This window comes from Macrosteles quadrilineatus, unplaced genomic scaffold (assembly GCF_028750875.1).
Source record: "Macrosteles quadrilineatus isolate MER2022 unplaced genomic scaffold, UCM_ALF_1.0 Scaffold_9__3_contigs__length_116548681, whole genome shotgun sequence".
In the NCBI taxonomy this organism is placed as follows: Eukaryota; Metazoa; Arthropoda; class Insecta; order Hemiptera; family Cicadellidae; genus Macrosteles; species Macrosteles quadrilineatus.
The window spans coordinates 17,282,644-17,294,856 of record NW_026542602.1 but is presented as its reverse complement, the minus strand read 5'-3'; the positions used below and the strand labels follow the sequence as shown (position 1 = coordinate 17,294,856).

Sequence of the window (12,213 nt, the reverse complement as noted above, 5' to 3'; positions counted from 1 at the left end):
AGGTATACTTACATGGAGACTAATGGTGGGTAGACTTTCATATCTGTTGTCAAAAACAACCGAATGAAAATATTGATTATTTCATTTGATGTATCGTAAACGATATATCGAATGAAATAGAAAATATCGATCAATATTTTCATTTGGTCGTTTTTGATAACAGAAAATGAAAGTCTACCCCTCATGGTTTTGCATCATGGTCTATTAAAACTTTAATAATTACGTTGACCAAGTATCTTGTGGGAACCAAGGTGTCCTACTAATATAGGAGCCTATGATGGCTAAGTTATTTAAGTCATATTTCTATTCTCGTACCTACTTAAAGTACGGTAAGTTAGCCATCCTTAATCATGTCGACATATTTAGCCTGTAATCAGTGGTGTAAAGCGGAATGCGTGGTAACTGTAATCCCACACTGTTTTTCCCAAGGAACCTAAGTTATTTAAGTTAGGTAAATTCCTATTTTGACATGAGATATGGAATTTCTGATTAGGCCTAATAATGTCATGAGGCTGTGCAGAATTACATCTAGATCACCACTGTAATGTTTTTTTCCGTCGCTCCTAAATATAAGATTATTCTTCTGACGTTAACCCTCCGAGTGTCATGCGTCGCTGCAGCGACGCGTAACGCACTTTGTATAGTGTCGTGCGTCGCTGCAGCGACTCGCGAACACTGTTTACGGCGAAGGCTCTATGACTAACTGAATCGGACTGTACTGGATTGAGTTAGGTATCGTTCTGTCCGTAATATTCCAAGCTTTCTCCTAGGTCTGTCTCTAAGCACTATTCATTTTAGTTCCGAAAATATTGTAGCAGACAGCTGACTGAGCTGACGTGCGTGTATTTGTAAACAGCTAGGTTACCCTCGGACCGATGACTGATGTGTTTTATTACGTTTATCATTGTTTTAGTGTTAAAAATCAAAAGTAGTGATATACGTGGTGCATTATAAGAAGATTTAAGTGGTTTTGAAGTGCTGGTTGATGATCCTGAAGAAGTAGGTAGTGATATTGATGTAAATTATCAGCCAGATTCCTAGCTATGGTTGGGCTATGCATTCTTAGCTAAACGCTATGTACTGAAATCTGTTTTTTGCCCATAACTTTTTTATTTGCAAATCTACTTCCTTATATTATTATAGATTTGTAATCCTCATAAAATTTAGAACAAAGTGGCTATTTTCAAATATTTATAGGCCTATAATTTATACAATTTCATTGAGCGCAAACTTATTTTTTTTTTTTATTTTCGAAATTATACATTTTTTTACCTAAAAAAAATTTTTTTTTTTAAATCTTCCTTATGTTTTATATATAATATTGAAGCCCAAGATTTTCCAAACAAAATGGTATATAGAACAGTATAATTAACATTGTTTTTAAGCTTCTCAGATCAGTTTTAATAAAACCTTGCAAATGAGCAAAAAATAGGCTGACATTAAGGCCAAAACACGTGACACTCGGAGGGTTAAAAAAATTATAGCCTATATTATGCATTCACATATATTATTCATCTTTTACAACAAAACAACTATATTACGGTACTGTACTTACAAATTACTAAAAGGCTCGTGTTAAAGTACCTACCAGTTGGGGAAGAATGATGACAAAACAACAGCTCAGTGCCCTGACTACCTTACGTTCATCAATTGCCCATTGTCCTCATCAAGAGCGACACCAGAGAAGTAACTGGGCCGTGAAATTTGTGCACGTAGAGCCTTGATATTGTACGAATAGTAGGCCTAAATTATTTCTAGCTGATCAAATAACTTATTACATACTATTTTGGACACCTGTCAATCCTGTCAATTAACAATGGCGTCACTTCGCTGCTAACATAAGTGAGGGTGAAGTGAAGCAAGTTAAGAAATGATGGGAAGATTTAAGAATAGCCCATTCTTGATTGAAAATAGAAAATTATCATTGACTATTGAAACACTTCTAAAGTGATTAGGTAATTAGACATTAATGTTTCCTTTAAAGAAGATTTTGTTTCATTACAGGGATATAAATGGGTTGGTAGACCACTTACACCGTCCTAGTCCTTATTTAGGCATGTTAGGATGGGAGGTCATTCTTTTGTTGATTCAAGGCTGTATTAAGGAAGTTAGGTTAGATTAGGAAGGTAAAGTTTAGGTTACAATGAACCGGGTATTAGTTGATGTTTTGTAAGACACTGCTTGCATTTTTGAAATAGTATTTTGCAGGGTCTTACTTAGTGTTTTAATTAGACAAAAAGTCTGGAGATAAAGATAACATGAACTAACAACTCGGTTCATTCCTAAACTTACCTTACCTAATCTAACCTACATTCAAAGGACTTAATGCAGTCATGAATTAACATAAAGGACAACCTCCCATCCTAACATGCCTTTTCTGGCATCAAAAGGAATTTGCTGACTGTAAGAAGTTTGGTTTTGCTATATTAGATTAGGTTTGAACAGATTAGGACTAGTTTTTTATCTGATTGCACCATGTATTTTTGGCCTTTTTTCCCCTTAAAATAATTTCCCTCAGATTAGGATTCCCCCCACCCAAAAACCCAGATTCCCACCGGTCCCCTAGATGGTAAGGGGTTACGATGGGTTAAACATGATTTCCCCCTATTTAATACCTATTTTGTTGCACTATGCATTTGATGACTTATTTTAAGTACCATTTTAGTCAAAATTACTTAAAAATCTCATGTGGCCGTAATCTAGAAATTTATTGATAGGCCTAAGTGGTAATAGTGAGTGCTCCCACACTGGAAAATTTACGGCTACACCGCTACCTCAACAATGAACCATTGTCAGGTACCATATTTAGGCTAGGAGGATTAAACATTAAGGAGAGGGCACGCGAATAGGAATACACATGTTGCGGTGAAGCCAGCTTTAGCAGAACACTAGAGGGGCACGCGGAGCCGTAGAGTGGCAAAAAGCCGCGGCTATAACATAGGAGAGATAGGGAAAAACGCGACGCGCACTGTTTCGAATTAAAATTGTCGCTAAACTATAACACCTGTGTTATTCACGATGGCATTCTTAAAGTAAATAAATTTCCTATCGAACGGTGTCAATCATTTCTATAAAAACTATTGTTTATTATTTATTACTGAAGATCAAAGTTGAAAGAATTGGCCTGGACTTTGAACATATCATTACTTTAACGAAGTTTTAAAAAAAAAATATGATGTATCTATACAAATTAACAATTTATTCGTATTCCTTAATAGTTTCGTGAAATAAAAAATATATGTTTACCTATATTTAAGAGTGGTATTTAGAAAAATAATTACAATAAATCTTTTTTAATTTTTACAGTTTATAAAACAATTTTACTAATTATAGGTTAAAATGAAATATTTAATTCGGGTGGTGAAATACATTTTAAATTTGCATTTTTCATAGTTCTCTCGATTTGTTAATACCATGTTTTACTAGTTTTAAGGGATTTATGTGCTAGGCAGGTGATTTTAAATAGCTAAAGATAAGAAAAAATGTTAAGCCGCTCTAACTTTTTTTATACCAACAGCCGTTACAATTAAATTACAAACATAAAAAGTAAAACAATTTCTTGGCAATCAAATTCTAGATTTTTTAATATCATATTGAACTATATTTGATCGGTTTGCCCAAAGAAACTTCAAGTAAAACGTGTAAAATGTTCAACTATCATCGCGTCTTCTGACGCCAAAGTGCGTTTATCATTCTTTTAAAGGATTAAAACTTATTTTATATTCTAATATTATGTTAGAATTTAAGTTTTTAATTTTCGTAGCATGATGTAGTCTAGGTTTTAAATAGTTAATTGATATTTCTGTTACCAAATCTCCCACTCCCAGTAACCCATACAACGCAGTATGAGAGGGTGAGCGGGAGAGTAGCGCTGCCTCTCCCCCTCCCCAGTACGCTGGCTTCAACGAAACTACAGCGTGTCCTCTCCTTAATGTTTAATCCTCCTAGTATTTAGGTCCATAGTTACCATAGTTAGTTCTAATAAATAAATAGTTAGGCTAGTTTAGTGAATCATAGTTAGGCCTGTGATATCTGTCATCTCATTCATCACACGTTTTTATAAACTTTCACATCATGTGGACAACATTATTGTCTCCCTTGGCTGCAGTGATATTGTAACCACAAAACTAAGTAGTCGTAGTGTATGTTTTAAATCATGGGCACTTTCCCATATCGTGGAAGAATCGTGACGTATTTCTATGTTCACGGCGAAATAGTGAACATATACCACGATTGCAAGGACAGCATCTTTGTCCCCCACCCACTATTATGGCAAAAACATGACCATGTCTCAGTGGTCTCAGGGTAATCATGAACATCTTTCGTGGTCGCGAGGCATGATAATCGTCATCCATGATTGCTGTGAGTCGGGATTTTCGATCGCGCAATCTTCATGGATGCTTTCGGTGATCGCAAAAAATAAGTTCGATTTGGTAAATTGCCCCTTCTAACTCTAACAAATAATCAGCAAAATTTATTTTTCAAGAAAAAAATTAAACAAATTATTTTGAGGCCTTTGACAGCCCCCCCCCCCCTTTAATACGCCACTGATCCCTCCCTTTGAATTGCAGAGTGGTTTGCCGATGAAACTTTGAATTACCACCTCTTTCAAATCGGCCTGCTCTCTGCTTGGACTTGGAAATACCAAGTGTATGAAAATGCATGATATTTAACTTCAACATATTAAGAGATTCTCTATGGACAGAGCTTTTACTTTGAGTTAGTCCTATCGAAAGTTTTTATTTGTCGAGTGTGTGTTACCAAGAGTAGATTGTATTATTATAGTTGAGCTTATAAAATAAAATATATTTTAACCCTAGGTTCTGGTGTTGACTAATTTTACTTAGATTTAACTTAAACCTGTATGACTTAAATACATTTTTTGTGTCACAGTAAATTTGGCCACATCTAATGGAGGAAAACCACAGAAAAAAGATATTGGACAATTTGGACAATCTTGCTGATGGGATTGTTTTTAATGACCTCTTCGAGCAACTTAAAAAGAAAAAAATGTTCAACAGTTTTATGGAAAATGAAATTTTAGTAAGTTTGTTATATTAAAATATATTTGTATTAAAGTTTTAAGAGCACGTTTAGTGGGTGAATAATGTTAAATGAACTTAAAAAATATTTTTTCATATTTAGGATACTTATTGAAAACACTGCATTAGTTCTTTCTGTTTTAAATTTTAGATTTATAACAAAACTAATTATAGCCACAAGGAAGGCTGTTGAAGCGTTTAGTTCTAGCTTGTTATTTTTATAAAAATTTAATCACTAGAAGTATAGGCTTGCTCAAAATATAGTATCTTGTAATAGTATATTACGTTACTAGTCCAGAAAATAAGTGTTTACCGGACAAGTGTTCAGGATTAGTAACATACCAGTCCGGTATACACATTTTGGACGAGTTACGTACGATAGTTTACGCCATACTACTAGATCTGTACAAATCCTTATATATTACCACCAACTAAAGGACTAAAAATCACTAGTCATAACCTCGTTTTTGTTTATAACCACTCATCGCCACCCAAATACAGTATAATCAGCTAATTGGTGTCCAGTAAAACTCATTACAGTACAGTAGTACACAATGAAACCCTATTTAATTAAGCTGGTAGCAAACAGCTGTTTTCTGGACTAAATTCTTTGAGTGGAAAGTTCGTCAAAATAGTGTAGTGTGGCGTAAAAATATTAGCAGAGCTGGAAACACCACATTTAAGAAAGTTTGAACATACTGTTAATTACAAACAGATGAAATGGTGATTTTTTTAGGAAAGAAGACAGCTTGATTTTTTATATCGCTATGTGACTACTAGAGGACCCGATGCATTTGGTGACTTGTGCAATGCTCTTAATGATATCAATCGTAGTGACCTGGCAAACCTTCTGACTTCCAAAGGGTAATGTATGATAAAGGCCAAGTCAAATCTCTCTGGTCTAGCACATATAGCCTGACTTAGAATAGGCCTATGAGTGTTAATTCAATTATGTAGTAGCTACCGGTGCTATGGCAAGACCTGCCGACTGCTTGCCCAAAATCTTGATATCATCATCAACTCCTCTCTCTGGTTAGAGTGGGGAGAGGCGTCACGGGAATAAGCCTAGTCCAGCCATTATGTACTGTGCTGAATTCTACCCGGTTTGAGAGAGCTTGTGGTGTAATGGTTAGCATTTTACTGTTCTAACCTAGTGAGTGGTGTCATGGAAATTTTTGCAGTGGCGGAAAGGTGTCACAGGTCTACCTGGCCCAGGCCCCGTTCAGCTTCTGCTGAACTGCACGGTTTGAGTTTCTGATTAGTCTATTCATGTCGAAGTTGCGTGGTTTGTCGGATTTTTGCAAATTTATGTTGTATTCATTTTTTGGCCTAAGGTAACTAACTACATTTTTATTGCATACATAACTTTTATTAAATTCATTATTGTACATCAATGTATTGTTTTGTGGTCGGAAACATATATTTTTTTGATTGTGTTGCAGAAAGTCAACTGTGCCAAAAGGTCAAATAATTTATTCTTGTACCATTAGATAAAAACAATATAGTTTGCTGTAGCGTTAGGTCAACAGTCCCATTTGGTGAACAACTAAAGTCAGTACTAAAAACGTAGGCTGTGTATATGATTTTGACCGTTTGACCTAATGCGATTTTGACCTAGTGAACAGTTCGTTCATACGAGAACAAATGTTTGATCAAACGAACTATTTCGCTGTTTCAATAAGTCAACAGTACCACTAGGTCAAAAGTATATTCTGTTCAAAACAACGATGGTCCTCTCGACTTATGACTTCAATAATTTTGTGTTTTGCAATACTTAAAATTCTGCTAACATTTTAAATATCCCTGGCGCAGCAAACTAAGAATAAGCGAATTTCCATTTGCCTGATTTATTTTCAATTAAATCTATTCAAATAGCATTAGGTTTCAAATCAAAAATCACTTAATTCAGCTTGAAATATACGTGAATACATGATAATTGGTAAGAATAGTATTCCCCCAAATAGACTACAAGTCCGTGCTCAGTTTAACGAGTACCTAGTTTTGCTGCCTACAGGGAGGGTAATAATAAAGTTTGTTTTTAGTAAAAAGTAAAATATTTATAGCTTAGTATAAAATAAATAGATTTGCCAGGTTTAATCCAAATATATCCATAAACAAGCAAGCTACGGTGGGGCAGAGTGGACTCCCTGATTTGATTGGTTAACTGTATAAAAACCATACAAGATTATTACAAAAGCTTTTTATTTATGAAATCTAAATACAATGCCATTTATTTTTCATTGAGTTTTAAAAATGATATCGTCCAGGTGACGACCTTGAGGAGCGATGCACATATTCAGCCGTTCAATGAAGTTTTTAAAAACTCTACGCAGCATATCTGGTGTTATTCCAGTGATAACATCAACAATTGCTTCCTTAACCCTCCAACTGGTATAAGTCGCGATCGCGACTCAATTACGTCACGCGATTACTGGTAAGATCGCGATCGCGACCCATTTGCAAGCGTTATGTAAAACACAATTTACTCCGTTATTTTACGTTTAATATCTATGTATTTTATATAGTATTAAAGAGCAAACACTGAGCAATCTAGTCATCATATGTTTAGTTGCATTTGTTGAAAAAAAAGAATGTTGGCAAGCCTGTATTTCAGATGATTGTTTGTGTTCGCTTGCGTCGTCTAGTCTGCCGCATTTTGTTGTTAACCCTTTACTTTGAATGCTTTAAAATGAATATTTTAGTGAGTTGTGGTTAGTTTTTAACTTAAAATGAGTGAACTAAGTAATTCTAGTGCAATTAGGGCCTGTTTGAATGATGCTGAACCAATATCTGACCTACAAAGTGATGTATTCAGTGAAAATGAAAATGAAATTGATGACAGTGATGTGGGTTCTGATGTGTATGATTCTGACATATCTTTGACTGATTTTTCATCTGGGAGTGGGGAATTATACTTTCCAAACAGTGAAGATGAGAACTCAGATACATCTATTACAGATTTTGATCTTCCAAGACCTAGGCCTAGGCCTAATGAAGTAGGCTTGCGTAGGCCTTTGCCAAGTTCTCCAGAACACCCAGATCCAGATGACCCTCCTATCCCTGAGGTAAATAACCCTTTGAACCAACCTAATTATACTCTGCCAGGGCCTAGGATTAGCTCGGGTGTACACTGGGTTAGGGTTTACCCACCTGAACAAATGTTTGACGTCACAGAAAAATTTCAGGTACGAAATCCAGGTCCTCGAAATCTTCCTCCCCGGAATAGCAACCCTATTACATATTTCTATCTTTTCTTTACTAATGTTATCTGGGGTATGATGGTGAGGGAAACAAATGCTTATGCAAGCAGACAAATAGAATCAGCTATAAATGGAGGTACATTGACGCCAAACAGTAGACTAAGAAGGTGGAAAGAAACCTCTATCAAGGAAATGAAGCGTTTTATGGCCCTTCTTATAAATATGGGTCTGAATTACAAACAGAACATTGAAAATTATTGGTCAACTGTTAGATCTCAGAGATTACCTTTTTTTCCTGATAATATGAGCCTAGTAAGATTTCAGGCACTGAGATCAATGTTCCATCTTAGCTCTCTACAGTATATACCAAAAGGACAGCTCGGACATGATCCATGGTTCAAAGTGCGACATTTCTATGAGCTAATGAATGGATATTTTAAAGTTTATTTTATTCCAAACCAGAACATTTCATTAGATGAGTCTATGATAGGGATGAAGAATAGGTGTACATTTATAAAATATATGCCTAACAAAAGACATGCCCGCTTCGGTATAAAAAAATTTGAAGTGTGCGATAGTGACACCGGGTACGTACTTCATTCTGAGCTGTACAGTGGTAAAGACTTCCTTGAAAATACAAATCCTGATATTGCATTTACAGAAAAGGTAGTTTTACACCTACTAAATAAATGCTACTTACTCAATAAAGGATATCATCTGTACACAGATAATTACTACACTAAATTACCTCTTGCCAAAAAGTTACTTCAAAATGAAACTTACATTACCGGTACCGTCAACAAGCGGTCAAAAGAACTCTCCAAAAGTGTTTTAGATGCTAAATTACAACCTGAGACATCAATCTATTTTAGAAAGCAAGGAGTTCTGCTTGTTGGCTACAAACAAAAGAAAAAACGCAAGCCTGTTTACCTTATAACAACTGGATTCCCCGCAGATGACCGTGTAGTAAAAAGTAAAAAAAAGTGGAATAGAGGCTATAAAACCATCCCTAATAAATGAGTACAACCTTCATATGGGTGGTGTGGACAGCAAAGATAAGTCTATATATCACAGCACCTGTACAAGAGCTACAAAAAAATATTGGAAGAAGATCTTTGAAAATTTTTTGGACATGGCTCTCCTAAACAGTTATATTTTGTACCTGAAAAATACTGACCAGCCTATGACACGATACAACTATATGGTTAGCATCGTTGAAAGTTTATCAAGTGATGTTGCAGTGCCTAACCCAAGAGCTCAGATACCAGACGTTGGTCCTGGAGGAGATGCAGGACCCTCTGCGTCCCATGTATTGACGAGATTGCCTGGAGTACAACTCAGGATGTGTGTTGTGTGTTCCACTCCACAAAAAAAGTCCAGGAGTCATTTTTGGTGCCCTGCATGTAACTCAGGAGTGCACCCAGGCTGTTTTCACAAGTTGGAGCACTTTTGGAGAGCACCCAAGAGGGGTAAGAGAGCAAGGGAAAATAACGCTAACGATTCTGACTAGAATTCTTCTTGTAAACGGTTAGCTCCTTTGTCCAAAGTTGATTCTAAGACTTGTATTTTTTATTTTGTAAATAATTTCAATTCACATATAGGCCTAAAACACAATATTTTTTATGGAGAAATGAAGTGAGAAGCCTGGGGCAGTGGTTTCCAGCACAGGTCCAGCAGGTCTTGTGTTTGTACGGAAAAAGTGCTTCGTGTTTTTGTCACATATTTGCTTTATAGACTTTTTTTTTTTATATAAACTAGCAAGTGTTATACATAGTTGGAAAGACAATGAAACTGTGAGCATGTTGGCTATCTTATTTTTTGATATAAGACATATTTGACCAGAGATAATATACTAAAAGAAGAAGAAACATTTTTTTTTCAATATTGCTGTACCCACATAGGAGGAATACCTGTTAACATACTTGTAAGTACACCATTAAAACTATTATTTTTGAATAGGTTATTTCTTTCTGAAAAAATCTATATATAATATGTATGTTTTTTGTACCATTTTATATGTTTAATGTGGTATTTACTAAATGCTTGCGCGGTGGTCAAAAAAACCTTACCAGTACGGGAAATTTTAATGACCAGTTGGAGGGTTAAGGGCTTCCAAGGTCCTTGGTCGAACTTTGTAAACCTCAGATTTGAGGTAACACCAAAGAAAATAATCGTCGGGGGAGCGAGGGGGCCATGAAACATCCCCTCGTAATGAGATCAAGCGGCCGGGAAACCGTTCTTGCAGAAGTTGGCGAGAGCGACGGGCAGTATGAGCCGTGGCACCATCCTGTTGAAACCAAAAGGCTTCCATATTATTTTCCTCACCATACTCTTCAATTCTGGGGAAGAAAAAGTTCTCCAACATCTGACAATAGCGCACAGCGTTCACAGTAATGGTTGCACCTTCCGAATCAAAAAAGTAGGAGCCAATTATGCCTATGGAGGACACAGCACACCACACAGTCACCTTTGGAGAATGAAGAGGTTTTTGGTGAAGAGTTCATGGGTTTTCAGCTGCCCAGTAACGAAAATTGTGTTTATTTACTGTGCCCGAGAGGTGAAAATGTGCCTCATCACTAGACCACAGAATAGTGCCGGGTTGTAAAGAAGCCAGTATTGCATTGCAAGCATCTGTACGTTTAACAAAATCTGCTGGCATCAATTCTTGAACAACCATCATCTTATACGGATGTAAATTAAGGTCAGAGTGTAAAATTCGCCTCACCGTTCTGGCCGACATTCCAAGAGCAGCAGCATGTTTCCGCGCAGAGCGCGATGGAGATTGTTCAATAGACTTTCTCACCGTCATTATGTTCTCTGGTGTCCTCACACTCTTTGGTTGTCCGACTGGTTTTCTAGGCAGTGCAGATCCTAATATAATATAAATACCTCGTCACAGCTCTGTAGTTTCTGTAGATTACAGCTGTTTTGGCATTAAAATGCCATCATCAGATACACATACATCCACCTGAATTGGCGTCGTTAAACTGTACACATACACGAACACGATAAAAACACAAAAACACGTAAAACAAGAGACAGGCCTGTCGCGTACATGATTGCTACGAGTACGGAAGCTGGAGTCAGCGCTCTTCAGCGACTGATTGAAACTAGGGAGTCCACTCTGCCCCACCCTGTACAACAGTTTAATTATTCTCCATAAGAATAAGTTGGGAATTTTTAATTTACAATTTTCTCTGTAACCAATAATTATACAGAAACACTTCAATATAGTGTTTAATTACAATTTATTTTGTTCATCTAATTTTGTTTTTATTCATTTTTACAACAAATCAATTTAGGTACAATAATCAATTTTAAAAATTGAATAGGCCTAGGCCTGTATTTTTATGAGAAGTTTAAAGTAAGAAATACATTAGTGGCCACATAGAGGTTTCTCTTTAGCCTCAAACACTTCTACATGAAACATCTATCCGTGAATATTGAACACTCAGTGAAAAGAAGTGAAACATTAAAAATCATCACATTCCATTTATAACAAGCACAAAATAGGCAGTTGGAGTAACTTTTATCAGGCAACCTATTTTACCTTGCTGCAAACATATATTTTTCACTTTACTTGTAAATAAGGGCGTTGTCATTTCTTTTTCTAAAACTATTCTGAAGTGTTTTTGCTGGACATTTTAATCTCTTCCTCGCAGCACGAAGGTCTATTTGATTATTCGTTGTCATCAAAGTGTACATAACAGTTTAATGTTGGAGCTTATGGGATTTTAGTCAGCCGATTTAAGTTAAGCAACAGGGTGGTACAAAACCACAAAGAAACCTAAGGTACCTTTTTTTAAACTTACCTATAGATCAAGCATGTTGTGATTTCTTTTTGTAACATTATATTTTAGTGATTTTGGTAGACAACCTTGTTTTATCTTCTCTATAATTTTACTACAGTTAGATTTTTTTTTTAGATAGAAGCGGTTTAGGTGGTGTGGAATATCTTTGAAGATGAATCA

General features: G+C 35.9%; 1 protein-coding gene across 3 annotated transcripts in view; it reads left to right on the top strand.

Annotated features, from left to right (window-relative positions):
- LOC129004008 (caspase-2-like) overlaps nt 1-12,213 on the top strand; it is a 33,791-nt gene that overhangs the window by 685 nt on the left and 20,893 nt on the right. For all 3 annotated transcript variants that reach the window (XM_054432379.1, XM_054432378.1, XM_054432380.1), the window contains exons 2-3: nt 4,894-5,043; nt 5,779-5,906. In XM_054432379.1, the coding sequence (XP_054288354.1) occupies nt 4,912-5,043; nt 5,779-5,906 (260 nt within the window). In that variant the 5' untranslated portion in view covers nt 4,894-4,911. The remainder of the gene's footprint in view (nt 1-4,893; nt 5,044-5,778; nt 5,907-12,213) is intronic.